The 17390-nt window shown below is 42.8% G+C and overlaps 1 protein-coding gene across 1 annotated transcript in view; it reads left to right on the top strand.

Moving 5' to 3' along the window:
* Nucleotides 1-17390, top strand: part of LOC144143307 (DNA (cytosine-5)-methyltransferase 3A-like) — a 268623-nt gene that overhangs the window by 200989 nt on the left and 50244 nt on the right. Inside the window, exon 12 of the mRNA XM_077675079.1 lies at nucleotides 8792-8877. Within this exon, the coding sequence (XP_077531205.1) occupies nucleotides 8792-8877 (86 nt within the window). The remainder of the gene's footprint in view (nucleotides 1-8791; nucleotides 8878-17390) is intronic.

Raw genomic sequence — 17390 nt, 5'->3', positions numbered from 1 at the left:
AAACTAGTTCCGTAAAACCCAGTACGCAGACCGATCCTTCCTACGCTGGTTTCGGGTTCCGAGATCTTCGTTGGTCAATCGGCAGTCGTTGTGTTCCTCCCAGAACTTTGCCTTTTCATATCCGCTTTAAACATCTAGAGGACTTCTTTGGTATCAAAGGTACTGTTTCTCTTTGTCTTATCTTTTGTTTTGAGGTGTTCATGACTCCGGACACGATCTTCATCCTGGTTATGCGCATTTTATGGTGGCGGTTGCGTCGTGAATCTGTTTCCTTGTATGGAAAAACAGTGTTGCGTTTATTTTCATCCGTATGATTCTCCCAGGACAGGTAGCGTTCCTTGCTTTGTATGTCCGATCACTTGCGGTGAACTTGTCACCGTTATTTCCTGGCCCCGTCACTATCACTTCTCTTTCACCTGAGCAGCCAAGGTATGTCGGATGGCGCTTATTGTCCTATGCGCAGAAATCAAAACGGCGGTTCGGTATTGGCGGTATGTCAGGCCAATTCATTTCTCGTCTGCACTGGTCATCATGGTGTCGTTCGGCTACGAGGATTTTGTTTGCGTTCCCAGTTTTATTATTATCTGCAACATTCCCTTCTCTATTTTGGCGCTGTGTGCGGTTGAATCTAATTCGAGATCTAGTGGATGTAAGGAAAGCTTGCCTATCAGTTCTGACACCGGTTATTTTCAATTCTAGTTTAACGTTTGCCGCTATCACCGTGCCTTCAAAGTCAAATGCTTCAAACATTACAGATTCGAGGTTCTCAATGTACACGGTATTTTATAATTCTCTGTTAATCTTTTCGAGGCAATTGTTTTGGTCAGTCAAAATTCTTAACAGATGAGTTAACTCACGTATAGACCCGCCGTCTTTGGATGAGGGCCTCCAAGATCCAGTGCAGCGTCACGGACGTCAACATGGCTGGCGATCGGGCTTACGGGGCAGGCGTCGGCCATCGTACCGGGAATTACGCAACCGCGAAGGCGCGTCTTATGTGTGTCGGCAATGGTGCAGCACGAATGGGGCTGGCTTGTTTCTTCTTCTTCTTTAGCCGGCACAACCATTCTCAATGGGTTAGCTGGAGCGGCGGCTTCATTTCCGTTCCCCAGAGATGAGAATGTGGTCGAGGACAATAAGACCATTCCGCTCGGAGTAGCTCACCTACGGAGGTCCCTTGCTCCCGGGTTTCTTGCACTAAAATGTGTAGAAAAGGACGACGAGCCGCCAAGACCCGTTCTGATTAGCGGTTTAATCAAACGTGTTCATAATGATGGTGGGCATGAGGGACGCGAAGCGCCATATTTTGCTACAGATTTTTCACTGGGCTGATTATAGGTGAGATCGAACAAGTACCGTCATTTTCAATTTACTTTTGGTGTTGTTATCATGCGTTACGTGCACACGATTTAATAGTCCAAAAGAAACTAATTTTATTGTCTCATACGTCATTAAAAATGTTGACAAGTTGCTAATGACGACCTGCTTATGGTGGTTGCAGTTCTATCCAACTTAGCGTTCACGCAAAGGAGAGGCGTGAGCCTAAAGTTTAATAATTTGTTTGCAACCAAAAACATATCAATGGTATATACATACAGCAGACTGCATACTGCAACGAAATAAAGATAATATCTCTTTCGTCGAGTTTAAATGCGTAATTTTTCCAACCCCTCGGATACGAACTTGCACCTCGGCCCTACGTTTATTCACCTTCCTCCAGCTTTCGCCTGTGACATGATATTTCTCGCACGCCCCTTAAAAACAGCGCCAGGCTTTTTTGCTCTCTTAGTGGCCAAGTTTTGCACTTTCAGCAGCGTCAGTGGCTGCGTGTCAGTGCTTTTTGTTAAAGCAAGTGACACTCAAAGAAAACAATTTTTGTACCCTGCTATTCCCATTTGTTAAACGATGCCCATAAATAGGCACTTTTCTCGGAATTCTATTTATTTATTTAGTTAGTTATTTGATGCCTGCTTCGCAATTGCAAAGAGAACAGCAGGGGTAGTAGCATCACATTTGAGACCAAAAAGTAGCATCACATTTGAGACCAAATAACAATAAAATAATTACTCAAAGCGCGGTAAAAATTGTCATCAGAAAAAAAAATGAATACGATCACATGTGTAAGATAATGTCATTCGCGTGTTCAGTACAAAAATGAATTGTGGGAGGTGCCGCCTCTTAAAAAAACGTAAAAATAGGTTGTGGTCCCACTTTAAGATATGTAGAATAGCGCTTGGATATACTTCTCATCGATTCAAGTTTTGGAATGATAGCTATGACAAAATTTTAACTTAAGGATTCGTCTGCGATATCTCACGTCTTGCCAGTTAAGTTACTTTTGCTTTCCCTCATACTAGGTGACAGTCCCTATTACCTAAAATGAATCGCACTCCCTGATTCTGCATGTTTTCAAGCGTATCGCCCAACTCTTTGGTATTCGGATTCCAGTAAACACTTGCGTACTCCGACCTTGAGCGCACATGAATGAAATATGGTTGTTCTTTAGGGTTCGTTGAAGAATCGCTGAAATTTTGTCTTAGAAAACACAAAACACATGCAGCCTTAACTTTTATGTTGTCAACTTGCTTAGTTTACCTCAAACCACCCGTTAGATAGACTCGTAGATATTTATATTTTCTGGCCAAGCCTAAATCAGCGTTATTTATGACAAACGTATGCAATTAGTATGAGCGCATCCTCTTAAAGGTGACTTGAACACACTTTTGACATTCAATGACATTTTTGGATCGGCACACCAAGATGCTGTTACATTTAAGTCATGCTACAGGTATTCGAAATCACGATCATTCCCTTTACTCCTGTAAACTACACAGTCATTCGCGAACATACTAAACTTAGATTTGAGACCTATAGTAATATCATTTTTCTATAACATAAACAAAAGAGGGCCCACTATTGAGCCCTAAATGTTTTTTTTTCAGTATTATTGTCAAACAAATTGCCCGAAATGGCAGCTTTTCCGGGCCCTTGCCTTTCTTTGGTTGAGAGTACTTGACATGGTGCCAGTTCAACTCCTGGGTGGTGGTCCGTTTCTCAACTCCCTAGAAGGCCAGTTATTCTTGGTGAACCGCGGCCACCATGGGTTGAATATTTCTGCCGGTTCGATGTCCTCTTCTTCTCCAGTGCGGTCCATTTTTCAAAGGGGCGAATATCCGCGAGCTCATGCGTCAAATAGGCCGGCGGGTGAAACGTGGTAGCGCTATGACTGGCGAAACTTAGCTCACCCGTCGGTGTGGCAGAGTCTTGTGTCAATAATTTGTCTTCCGAAGGCCTAAAAGGCCAACTGCTTATGTACAGTGAGTCCTTGTGCCATGCCGGTTCACCTGGTACCAATCATTTCTGCTTTACAAACTAAGTTCATTAATTTAAAGCGTAGCAACAACGAGCGGATAAAAACGTGTTTGCATCGCTGGGCTCAATAATCGTTACCGCACAACGGCCCGTCTCCTTCTAAACACCACTTGCCAGAAGTTCACGAGTTATCGGCGCCCAGACGCTTGCTATTCTCCGGCTGAACACCGCTTACCGAAGGAATGACAGATAACCTGGGACCTTACATCAGCTTATGTCCTCCGGAACACTGGTTGCCAGGCATTCTGCGGCCGGTCGCTTGCCGTAATTTTGCTGAAGAGCGCTCACGGAATGGAAAGCGTGCGTCCTGAAATAGTACGTCGGCCGATCTCTTTTATAAGAGCGGTCTACTGGAGAACAGGAACATTCTGCCGCGGGACGGTTCCCATTCGTGGTAGGAAAAGCGAATGCACGGGGGTTGCCCTCTGGGCGGTCTTTCTCCGTAAATCAAATGCCACAAGAATACGAATACTCTGTGGACGGTCGCTTGCCGTGCTTCGGTTGAATAAGCTGCCCGAAAGAAATACTGATGCTCTAAGGCCATACGTAGGAGTTATTTTTTTTAACATCGTCCGCCGAAAGTAAACAATATCTCGTAGCCGGGTACCTGCCATTGTGCGTCTGAACACGGCCGGCCGGACAAATACCAAAATGGTGGTGGCCGAATGTTCGCTGTTTGAGGTATGATCAGTAACTGCCAAAAACTCGATGCTGGCCGGACATGCCACAAAACGGTCATAGAGGGGCCGGTATTGGGAAACACTGTGTATTCTGCCTGGCACATATTGCATCACCACAATGGAACATGCACAATTTGTTTAAACCAATTCGAACCAACTGTCGAAATGGGCTCCCCAATTGGGCCGTCGAATTGGACTCAGTCGGTTCTGCTAGAATTCTAATTTTAACGGCCTAATTTTAATGGGTAATAGGAAACAAGCAATTAAGCATTACAATGTGAAGCTGGAATTGCAATTGAGCATACCCCTTTGCACAAATGGGGCTTCAAATGGGAGGGTCTGTTGCTCTATTTGTATACAGAGCATGAATTTGGTGGTTGAGGAAGGTTTTAGAGGCCATTTTCGACGCCGTACTCCGCTCCCTGCAGTCTGGCTAAACTCTGCCAAATTGAGGGGCAAAAGCGAGCAATATGTTACGTTCATAGTAAACCGCGGTTTCCCGCATTACAACAAGAAACTGAAATGTTTAGGGACACATGAGCCCACCACATTAACATCAATGCATGGCAAACTGCACCATGTGGTGATGTTGTGCACCCGTCAGTTGCAACAGGAACGGTCGTGTAATATATATAGCAAGATAAATACATTCGTAAGGATACTGCTCGTGCTACGAAGAGTGAAAATGACAAGACAAAGTTAACCAGGCTACTCTCAAAAACACAGGCTCTCCTCCAACAGCGCGAGGCTGAGCTGCGCTCAATAAAAAGATGCGTATTCAGACACACTGCTATGGGCATACGACATAAGTTTCACCACTTCTCACGCTCTTTCAGACAAAATTACATTCTCTGAGCAATGTATACTCATAGAAGACTGCATTTACAACAGGTGAACAACCCAAAGCCGCTAACTCCACATTGACTACCACTTATTCACATTGATCCACTGCAGTCCATGGATTGGGGATTGCGTCGAGGTTGTGTTTCGAAACGTTTTGCAACCTGTGTGAGAAAAGTTTTTTAGTTTTTGCTGGCTATCGTGCTTGGGATAATTTCTATTTTTAATTGCTGATTGTAATATTACAAACATTGTTTCGTAAATAAGAATATGTAAACTGTAAGTTCTGAGCATTTTTGAAAGTTTCAAACGATGTTTAGAGACAGAAGTAATGTTTATAGGAGAAAATAATTCGCATGAAGCCATCACTCGGTGGGGTTAATTGATGGTTGAACATTTTTTTTAAATTTGTAAGGCACATTTCAGCTTTTCCAAACTAATCGAATGCGAAAAAGCAGAGAAAATTTCATTGCAATTAAAATAAGGTACGAGGCCAAGTGCTTGGAAATTTGTTTTAGAAAAAGGTAAACAATGCAGATTTTTTGTTTACATCATAAAGCACACTTTTAGGCCCATGAGAGCCTTTTAATGTATGTCCTATTTGTGTTTATATATTTTAATTTAAATATTAATAAACTTGTGTCTTACGCGGGGGCACATAACTCTAATGTAACTTCATGATGACACACTATTTTTGGTAGCGGTATAGGGGAGGCTTTGGCGTGTGCAGTGAACCAAAAGTATTGAGATCAGATGAATGCTCGAAGGATAGTGATGGAGTAATAAAAAAAACTGAACGTTTCAATTGGGTGGGCCTTGGTGTAAAAGGTGGCCATGTCAAAACTTGTGGATCGATTTTATTAAGGTTCATTGCACAGGTACCTAATGTAGTGAGGAAGAATTTTGCCAAGATTCACTAAAAATGTTTATTTGGAAAAAGTTATGAATGTTCGCGTTTGGAGAAATATCCAAAAAGTGGGTTCTGAGAAAATCAACAAAAACGATTTCAAAAAAATGTAGCGCCTACATAAGATGATCAGGAGAGCTAAAATTCCCCACTATTGTAGCTACATTCTCCTTGGGTCTTGCTGGTGTCTGGTTTTGCTTCTAAGGACCCTCGACTTGTTTTTCTAGCTTTCGTTGCTGTATCAGTGCTCTGACAGAATGCCTTTGCGATTCACGGCTGATCATTTGTTTTTTGGTATTTAGTTTATTGTTTTGTGCGTCTTTTCAATCTAAACATCTGCATACTTTGGCTGCCAGTGAAAAAAAGCAAGCGACAGAGAGTAAGTACATTCACCAAAGAATCCGACGCGCCTTTGACGCGCAGGAAGGCTCCAGATTGTAAACAACTCGTGCGAAACATCGCGCATCTGCCTGGTGAGAAGTTTGATTTAATTGATAAATAAAGTGTTGAAAACACTATAAGACATTATAGCAATTTTTGTACGTGATACGATTGCTAAATAACAAGCTAAGAACTACAAACCCAGGCATTTTTCGTTTGCACACAATACTGGCAGTTTAGTTTTGGTTTCTTAAACGGCTAGTGAGCTTGCATTTTTTCTGTATCTTTTGAAAACGACAGTGGGGAGGAAAATTTTTTTAGCAAAATGATGTCCAATAAATTCCATATCTAAGTAACGGGAAAACAAAAAATTGACCTTTTGAAAAAATTTTGCCAGTTTGACTTCGTCTCAGTGCTTCCAATCAGGTTCTGTTCAATCAGGTCATTGAATTTAATGCAAACCAGTTCCAATTTTAAAAGGTGCTAACTAACATGTTTACCCAAGAAGAAGCAAATGATTCCTATTGAATTACACTTTGGAACACGCACAATTTGTTTAAACCAATTCGAAACTATCCGAATGAACTCCCCACATGGGCCATCGATTTGACCCAGAGTCCTATTACAGTTCCAAATTGGTTGGCCTAGTTTCAGTGGGATAATAAGAAACAACCAATTAGGCCTTTTAATAAGAGCTCCGGTTGCAATTGAGCATGCTCATTCGCACTAATTGGACTTCCAATGGGAAGATCAATTTGTACTGCTCAATAGCGAATGGGCCAGTTCAGCATCTGATTTGGTAATTTGTGCTTACAAGTGGGAGGTGAAATTGGCTGCTCAATTCCAAATAAACGGGCGCGATTCCAGTTGGCGCAACTGCAGACTCCATTCGACCAGCTGCATCTCCAAGTGGCCCTATCGGACACCCAACTGTTTTTTATCTGGGTTTGAAAAACTGGCAGCGGGAAAAAAGTGATTAGCACGCTTGAATTATGTCTGAGGTAGCATTAGGCAATATCACGCCTAACAAAAACTTCGAAGTCAGGGGGCTTTGCTCGCCGTGTAAAGCGGTGGTCTCCCCCGGGGTATTAACATTACACGCGCGAAGAAAGTTTAGTGCTGATAGGTGTTGAAGGGGGTGGATTGAATAGTGGCTATGGGTGGGAGCGATCGCCAAACCTCCTCGCTCCCCTCTTTTCTCTGCCACTGCTCCATGGGCTGAACAGCACAATGCCTTTAGCTGCTGAGCCACCGCGGTAGGTTCATTCCACGTACACTGCGAATGCTTAATTTTAAAGTTGAAATTTAGGTTCTGTGCAGAAACCTATGGAGGGCTACGAGGTAAATTAGTCCATCTGCAGATACTCAATTCCTGTGGAACTTTGCACATTCGAGTGGTTGCTACAATTGGAGCGTGACATTTTCCGCAGTTCGGGCTTACCCAAACAAACCTGGTTGCTTCAAACTTCCCGAGTGCCTACCTAATGTAGTTCACAGTTCAACCGCCATTCATCCTGGTAAATGGGGCAAAAAATAGAGATGTAGGTAAAGCCATTTCCAGTCACTGTGTACGACGCCGTATATTCATTGCTCAAATATAAAACAGCGAAAGTAACATAACGGGTAACTTTTTGCCGCATCAAGAAATGAAGTACTTCTAAAGGACTTATGCGAGGCCAGCAGAAGCAAGAAAATTGACATTTATTTCCAAACATTGTGAATAAATGTCGACTTGTAATGCTTTAGCTTTGTTCGCGGCGTTTTTCCTCTCTCTAAATCGCTTGCTTTCAGATGTATCAATAGAACAATGACCGCCACGAGGTGGTTGCGCAGCTCTGAGATGAAATCAGCGACATATATGCTTCCCCAATTCGCTATGGTGGCTGTAGTGAGGCTTGCGGAAATCTTTCTTCTCCGAGTCCGCACATGAAAAGAAACTCCTGCTGGAGCCACCGTTTGCGAATAGTCGATATGTCAAGTTTTTTGGGAGCAGCTGAATTCTCCAGCCATTCAAATAGCACGTCTCGAAACGGGTATCTTTCTCAGTGTAACGCGTTGCAATCGCAAGGGGAGCACAAAGAGGCTATGAACCTGAAGGAAGGCATCCCTGAAAAACTGTTTCCAAGAAAAGTAGTGGTTTTGGTTTTGCTCTTAAAGCCATAGCAGAAGTCTTGTGGGGTCAAGTCATGACACCGGGGCCGGAAAGGGTAAGGGCTCTTTACGTTAGGGGCTCCCATGTGTACTGGAAAATATTCTACTATTACCAGCAGTTCTAGTTTCAAACTCCCTGCGATGGCTGCCATTGTTGACTGTGTTCCGCGAAGGGCCAGTTTCAGGACGTGATGTTGGTAAAATGTTTAAAAATGGGGCAAACATGTTCTGAATGGCACTGAGTTGAGTAGTAGATATGGCTTAACACCTTGATAAGGAAGTACAAAACGAACGTGCAGGGCTGCACATAGATACGTCAGCACTCCATGAATCGGAGAGGGTATTTCAGCATTGCGATTCACCATTTGTGCTGCCCCCGTCCAAATTTTCAGCTTACAGAGGTGTCAATTCTGTAGTGTGCAGTTGCTGTGTTGACTCTCCCTTCTTACTTGTCATGCAGTGCGAACCGGCCCTTTTGGATGGACGTTTCTTTTCCCCACAAGCCAGAGCCAGACTTTTTTGGGGCAACATTCCGGGCATGTACGCGTAAGTGTATTTTTTTCTTTTTTAGTAGATAGACAATTTGTTTTGGGGATGGTGAAATCACTGTGGTTTGCGTGGCGAAAATGCTGTGGGCAGCAGGAAAAGTCCTAAATGAAACTAGTTAATTTTGCATTTGCGCACCACATATATATATATATATATATATATATATATATATATATATATATATATATATATATATATAGTAAGGAAATGAGGGGCTGGTTGAGGAAATACAGAAAGATAGGTCGGCAGTCTACAATGCCAAAGGTGGCATAGGGGTGTGGTTAGGCTCTTTTCTTCTTTCTTTTTCTTCTGTATATTTGTTTCTTCTGTATTTGTTTCTTGTGATTTGTTTCTTCTGTATTTCTTTCTTTCTTCTGTATATTTAAAAAACTAATGTTTACTTCATTAACCGTAGTGAAAAAGAAAAGAGCCTAACCACACCCCTATGCCACCTTTGGCATTGTAGACTGCCGACCTATCTTTCTGTATTTCCTCAACGAGCCCCTCATTTCCTTACTATATTATTCTGCGAAAGCATAGCGAGGGTCTCGGTTCTGGCAGCCTTGATGCCTAGGTAGCATAAGAGGGCTTCCCGCCACTAACCCGCTCATGACAGGCTGTAGACGTTCGAGTCACGCCCCGGGGGTTGAAAAGAAGGTCCCCTTCTCCCCGCGTAGTCAGAGTGGCGCTGGCTACCACCCTCAAGCGTCAGATACACTTCTAGTAAATATAAATAGCCCAGAAAGTGAAGGAGAACACAGTCGCCCAGATAGCCGAATTGGTAAGGCATTCGACATGTAATCGAAAGGCGTGGGTTCGGTCCCCACTCTGGGCGCGTGTTTTTCTTTCTTTCTTCTGTATATTTAAAAAACTAATGTTTACTTAATTAACCGTAGTGAAAAAGAAAAGAGCCTAACCACACCCCTATGCCACCTTTGGCATTGTAGACTGCCGACCTATCTTTCTGTATATATATATATATATATATATATATATATGAACCTGAACACACGAAGTGCTCTTTTAATGCAGCCATACCGAGTAGGGTTGTATGCTTTTCAGGGCCGTTTTAATAAAACGTTTTGTGGGAGTGATTTATCCCAATGCTGCGACCTTGTACTGATGTTCGGAGGAAGCGCCCCCCCTTTCCCCATTTCCGAATGTTTTGAAGGCAGAGAAGATGCTAGGGGGACAGGATGAGGCGAAATACTCCATCTGACGAGGAATACCAACTACCATTTATTTTTGGTCAGCAGCTGCGCATCAACCTTTATGGCGCTTCTATGTTTGCTCACCCCGCAACACCCATTTGTAAATGTTGGTGAAGATGAAAATAAGACCAAAAATTGTTGAGATTGTGTTGAGTGCATTCATGGCATCTCGAAGCTTCTTTTCTGGTGGCACCGATCGCGTTCTCTAAAAAAATAATGCATTTCCCCATAGACTGGTTGGTTGACCGAAAAGCTCCAACATCACTGGAGACACTGCGCTCATAATACCAGGCTTCCATCAAGTCAAAATTGAAAAAAAAATGAACGAGTCCAAATAAGACAATACTCCCATCGATCATATAGAATAAGTACAATGGTGTACCTTTACCTCATAAACCATGTTTTGGTACATATTTAGATCGCTTTCTGATGCATTTACTTAGTACACGAGAAACAGTCCTCTGCATTTCTTGTTTGTATGTGATTTCGGTCTATATATGTTTGATGATTGATTGCATGCACTTTCAGCGAAGGCCAGATGCGTTTAGCTTTCACACTATTCTCAACTTTCTCTAGAAAGGGACAGTGCATTGTTTGTTTTTTTTGTCTTGCTAGGAGTTCTGAGTAGTTATACTTGTTTCGGAAACACACATGAAAAATTCAGAGCAAAGGATGTACCCGTCAATCCCCCAATGTTTTTGGGCAAGTTACATTGGATTACTACAGCCAATCAATTTTTCATTTCATTTAACTTCACGTGTTTTAAGCTACTATTCAAGCAGCATTATATAACGACAAAGCCAAAGCCATAACTCCTTATGGTGCAAGGTAATTTTTTACACTGTTCAAAAAGGTGGAAGGACAGGTTATGGAGGTAATTTCATTAGAACGATCGTTTTAGTGTGTTATTATATGAAGAAAAATCAGGACAAAAAAGGGGCTAAGTGTGTGATCAGATTTACTGGTAGCCTTTCATGGCCTTGCTATGATGCCACACTACACTTTCGCTTCTGGACAAGGCACCTGGTTTTATGCTTTTTTTGAAAGGACATCTTTGCTGGTTTCTGCTCGGTGAGAAGCCTCATAATTCATGCGCTGATAACATAAGTCTTCACAAACCCTGGATCTCTGCAATTATAAAAACCGAAACTTGATGGCCAACACTTCTAATGCACTGAACCTTTTTAAATTCCACATGCTTCTTCTATGAATGCGTGACCGCTGTTGAGCTTGCTCCGATAACAAATGAACCTGTAGAGAGGGCAGAGCAGTTTGTCCAAAAAAGCAAAGCTGAAAAGATTTCGTGTTGCTCAAATAGAAGCACAGTACGTTACCATTTGATCCTCTGAAAGAACAACTGGCAGTGTAGACAGCACTCAAATGCTGTGAGCTTTATTCGAAATAGCAGCAGTAGTTTAAGTTGGAACAAGGGAAAGCGCTTGCATGCCAGGTTGTTCAAAACAAAATGAATTGTTTACATTGCCTTTGAAGGAGTGGCTCCAGAATGCAAACAATGTACTTCACCAGGCAGCTGTACTTCAAGTACACACCACCAACAATAAAAAATTGGAGCACAACTGTGGTAACTCTTTCACTGCTACTTAGGGAAAACACAGCAATGCGTTTGTTGATTCAGCACGCCTAAAGCAGCAGAAGGGCGCAAGTATGTTGAATATGCGTAGCACACCGTTGCATAGGGCACATGTATGACCACTGCCAAAAATATTACAGGGACATACTGCTTGAAACAACTTTTTATTATTATTTGCAGTACAGATTTGAACACCTTTACAGTGATAGAGTGTTTGTGAAAATTTGAAATGTACCATTAGTTTTCCTTGCCCTACTTTTATATTTTATAGGTACTTTCATAGCATATTGTCCTACGTTTCTCTGAAACGTTTATGGGTAGCAAATGTCCGGGAAAGGCATCTTCCTGTAGCTCAAATATTCCGTTGGATATCCCGCAGTGTACTTGTCTAGGTATAACCTGCATGCAAGAACTGGAATTATGCAAACAAAAATACAAGTCTAGCAATAATTTTTCGCAGTACCATGGGTCTTTGAAATTTGTTTATGTGCAACATTGCAAGTTCAAATAGACAACTGCGTTCTATATATCTGCAAGTATATGGGTGCCAACGTTTGTTCTCATCAGTCAGTTTTAAGTTTGTAAAAGATTTTCGGCAAAACACAAAACCGGAACCCACTCCACATTAGGCTTATGAATGTGAAAGACAAACTGCCGCGGGATTCATTCTCTCGAGTGGTATACAAGATACCATGGGCTGATTACAGTCATGTGTACATTGGCGAAACAGGACAGTTTTCGCGATGACTGAAGGAGCACCAACATGATGTGAGAAATAACATTCCAATGACGAATGCCTTAGCGGAGCATGCGCACAAAAATTCTCACAAGATTTACTGGGACAACACCGCTATTTTAGCTCCGGAAAAGAACCTGTCATTCCGGCGGCTGCTGGAATCACTCTTTATCCAACCAACACCAGCCAGGATGAACCGGACAGGTGGGACCTTGCTGGCCATCTATACATGCTCTCTACGTCACTTGCTGGCTACGTAATTGATGACGACTTGGCTTACTTGGTGAACATGAAACACGCATCCGGTTACGCAACGCCGAATATATTTTTATACATGGTCAGTGTTCAATTTTCTTTGTATGATATCACAACTATGGTACTGGTGATCGGCAGTGGTGCTAGGCATAGCAGCTGTTGGAGAATCAGGGACGGTGGCTGGCCCGGTCGCTTTTTGACGAGTCTTTTGCCTCCGCAGTACTTGCTTGCAGTTGTATATTTCTGGGCATCAAAATTACGTCTTGTTGATCTGAGCATAACACGAAAATGTGGACAAAGCTTCATAAAGTCATCGATCGCACGGGCTATTTTACTTGTGTTTCTTTTATTATATACGGAAATAAAAGGCTCAGTACAGCGAAAAAAGTGAAGGACATGGCTGTCACCGCACACACCTCTGATCGCACATGTGGGGCGGCGACGTTCTCCCACACAAGACCGATTAACAGAGCGGACCTATGGCCATTTGTCGTGCCACCGGCAGTTATGGCCATTTCCCGTAATTTATCTTGTGAATTTCAATCTCATCTTTTCTGTAATAAAAGTTTATGGTTCAGAATAGAAAAGGCAGCAAAACAGAACACTTCAATAAAAACATCATTTTTTCACCCCGGTCTTCCCAAACGGGGTTGGTAGGAGAAAATGCATTTGCCTTTGCCTAATTTTATTGGCTTCAACAAACGTTTAGGACAATGAAGTTGCAATATGTTCCAATTATTTTCCTCTAGAATTTAGGAGATGACTTCCAAATGCTCGTTTTGAGCTACATTGAAAATTACCTTGCACACATCATCGCTTGGCCGCGCAACTAGCAGTGACATCATGTTTAGAACATTTTAAGGTAAACTCTCTTTGTGTTTGTTATTTTGTGACTGCAAACCTGATGTATAAAAAATATGTGAATTTTTATTTGTTGGCGCGAACTGTTTTCTTTTGACAATAGTGGTCTCGCAACACACTTCAGTTGTCTGGCAACAACTGTAGCAGCGTGCAGACATACTGGCTGTTGGTACAGTTTGTACACAGTTTCCCTCCTCAAGCTCACTTTGTGTTACCGAATTTTGTTCAGAATCACCCGGTTCGTATCAAATGGCACAAAGCCAATCAAGCAAAAACGATGTGGCCCGAATGGAATTTGAACTTGCGGCCGCCGCGCCTGCATTGAAGTCTGGCACTTTACTCACCCGACCACTGGTGAAACAGCGCGTGGCTTAAGACTGTGGCGTAAAGCCCACTGCATTTTTGTAACCCTGCACTCTCCCTTGTTTTCATAAATTATAATCTACTATCAGCTTTACCTGCCAACGTACTGTAAAACACTTCTGCCGTAAGCCCTGGGTAAGCATATACAATTACCGAAACAATGCAACAGCGGTGTTTATTGCAGGAAAGCAATCGAACTGCGTCATGATTGGACTTGGCGACACGCTGTGTCACTGCTTGTCGTTAGTTATTTTTGCGCTTGTAGTGACAGGTTGCTTTAAATTTCCAACTCATCGGAGGAACTCGAAGTGCCTTTGATAAACGTGTTCAAGTAGTGAATTCCCATTTTAAGATTTTGGTCATTTATCTTATGAGGTGAAGAAGGTTAAGTTCTCATTACTCACGGTGAAACAGACGTGGGCAAGCTTGAGCGAAAATTCCGGCTAGCAGAACAACAGTTTAGACTAGGGCGGAGCAGTGGAAACAGGTGAAAATAGCTCGTTCAGTTTAACCGTGGTTATGTCCGCCTGGTCGTGAAAGATGACTGCGCAACTATTCTGGGTTCGGGCATGTTCAGCAGTCGTATCAGAGATTCGACATCTCTCGTTCAGTTGTGGGCGAGTTTAATCATGCTGCTGGTGTAGCCTTATTTGGCCCTTGGCAAGCCCGGCCAATGCCGACATGTTGTGCAGAGAGGGGGAGCTATGATTGCCTTCTTAACATGATGTCACATCACGATTTGAGGAGCAAAGCGTCGGTGAAAATGGAATTCCATTTTTTAACCTATTTGCCTGTATCGTGCAATGAAACGGCTATGCGTAGTTTGTTTATCAATACCCACACAACAGAATTTTTTGAGACTCTCTTCAGCTTCTTTGGCGCTCTTTGCCCATAGTCGGCCTTGCGCCAATAAAACCCAACTATCATCATGAGACTCTCTTCAGGACCCCTGTTGAAAGCATGTGATAAAACTGCATGCTATTTTCTTATGCACGCTGCAGTCTAGCATAAACAGGCATTTTTAACACATTGCTCTAGTCCTGAGTGAAGCTTGCATAAAATTAACATGAGCTGGACCATCACGCGCCAGGGTGGTCTGTACCACTGGTGGATCTGTGTTAAGGTTTTCTTAATGGGGAGTGGTTTTTGTTTCCAAATTTTCTACCGCCTGTTCCTTTCTCGTGGGTACTTGATGCTAAGACCAAAGTTCTCTGTGCAGACTAACCAGAAAGGGACCTGACTGATTGGCACGCTTTGAAACTGCAGCAACTATCAAAACCCACACTTTTGTGCAAGGTTACATTTCATTGCTTCATAGTTGGTTGTTCCGTTTGGTGTATTTTATTATTCATCATGTTGTAGCCATAAATGTGGCTAACATTGCTCTTCTGATAAATACACAAGTTTCGTTCACTTCCTGGCACTCACTGTTTTCATATCTTTGTCTTATTGGGGTCCTTCGCTTTCTGACAGAGTTGGCGAGCGTTCTTTCTAGGTTCCCTTCCTCATTACACCACTATTTTTACAAAGTAGGTTGTCATGTAATTTTTGACAGTTTATACCTCGAGCATCGCTGTTTAGTCTGGTCGTTGTTGCTAGTTGCATGATCCATGCCTACAACCCAGTTTGGATGCTGACCTGTGTGGCTTGAAGGGGCAGGATGACAGAATACAAGTATGGTTTTGTAAATAGTGCTTCGTCCTTACAACATTGACACCAATTTTGTAACACGCTTCAAAGAAATATCCATGGTATTACAAGAAACAAGTAAAAAACTACCATGACTTCCCAGCCAACTTCTGGTGATTTCTCTATGATGTCACAGAATCTTGTCTGCGAGACTGGTGCCCGCTTACCTAAGCCACTGCAAAGAAACTTGACTGGTGTATTGTAGTGGGGCCACTACTTCTGTCTCTTTATATCCATTGAATGCTAACGTTCAGTTAATCTGCCAATTACTTTGCTTTTAGTGCTCACCCATATTTTGTCACTCCTGCCCATATTGAGTCGCTGTAGTGCAAAATTTCAGTTTTTAGTAGTTCTTTTATTGTTTCGTAAAACACCTACCGTGGCTCGGACGAAGCTGAGTGAGTTGCCAAGCTAGTTTTTTAAAAATTAAACAAGATACGTTGCATTTGTCGTCAATGCCCTTGTAACGTTACTGAAAGAGTAGTGTCACATGTGCATGACAGGATGACGTTCTGTCCGGTTATCGTAAGCTTGCCACCTGTTCAATGAGAGAGTCATGATTTGTTGAGCACCTTCCCATGATGTTTTGCGCCCGAAACAGTCGCAAATGATTTGGGTTCTTGTCGGACACACATGCGTGTGTGTTTTGTATGGGGTGCAGATTTGGTTCCTCTTCAAAAGAAAAAATACCACGTAAAAACAGTACTATCAACAGGACAGGGGGAATGTCGAATTATTTTGTGTGTTGGGTTCTGGGATCTACAGCTTATATTATATGATAGCTGAATGTATCAAGAAAGGAGCTGTTTTCTGCCTATGAATAAATGAAAAGGGTTGTGTTGTCTTTTTCGTTTGCTTTTAGATGCGACGCATCTCTTTAACTCGCCTTGTTCCTCCATGCATGCATCCGGCGTCCATCCGCAAGCCTCTCCCCCATACTTCTCGCCGCGCCAGCTGCGCGGTAACGCGGCTGTTACCGCAGCGCCATCTTCCGTTAGCGCTCGCTCCCCTCGCCATGCCAGCTGTGCGTCAGCACGCGTTAACGCTCGGTTAACACATGCGCATGCGCTACTCTCTCTCATTCCCCTCACCGTTAACGCGCGCTACATGTAAACGCGATAACTGCGCCGCTCCGCTCAGTCGCTCCACCGCCGCCGCTCCGATGATATCCGATCACCACCGATAGTTTGCTACCGCGATGGTTGGCGCAACCGTAACAGGTCTGCTACCTCGATGGTTGGCGCAACCGTAACAAGCACCGCCCAGATGCGTCGCATCACCCCATGGTTTCCCCCCGTGGAAAGATGTGGTCAACGTTTGTAGTCGTTTTGGAAGCTCAGTGCTCAACTTTGGATTTTCATCTTATTCTTTATAGGAAAAGCGAATAACAAAAATCCAAACTTGACCACTTTTTGGTTTTCTTGTACTTCACCATACTTGCGCCCACTCACTATCTTACCGTGCTTTCTAGATGAGCCAGTGGAATATGATTGCTCGGCATATTTCGTATCTACGAATAATTGGAAATTTGCTTTGAATCTTAATGCATGTGATGTTTCTTGGCATTTTGTTGGCATTGATATGTTAGTGTATTGCTGTACCCTGTACAGTTTCTGCTTGCGGTATTGCCCATAAAACTGTGTAATAATACTGTTGCAAACAAAACAAACTTTTAGACAAACCCCCATTACTTTAAGCTTTAATAAAACTAAAAAAGCGGTATTTTACGATCAAGTTATTAACACCAAGATTGCGGTGGCCATAGTTCGGCTTGCATGGACTGCATCGGCATAGGCTGTCCTTT

The sequence above is a fragment of the Haemaphysalis longicornis genome, unplaced genomic scaffold, assembly GCF_048455015.1.
Source record: "Haemaphysalis longicornis isolate Haplotype H1 unplaced genomic scaffold, Haemaphysalis longicornis Haplotype H1 scaffold_6, whole genome shotgun sequence".
NCBI lineage: Eukaryota > Metazoa > Arthropoda > Arachnida > Ixodida > Ixodidae > Haemaphysalis > Haemaphysalis longicornis.
Note: the sequence above shows the minus strand (reverse complement) of the source record. Positions and strands in the feature narration are given on the sequence as shown.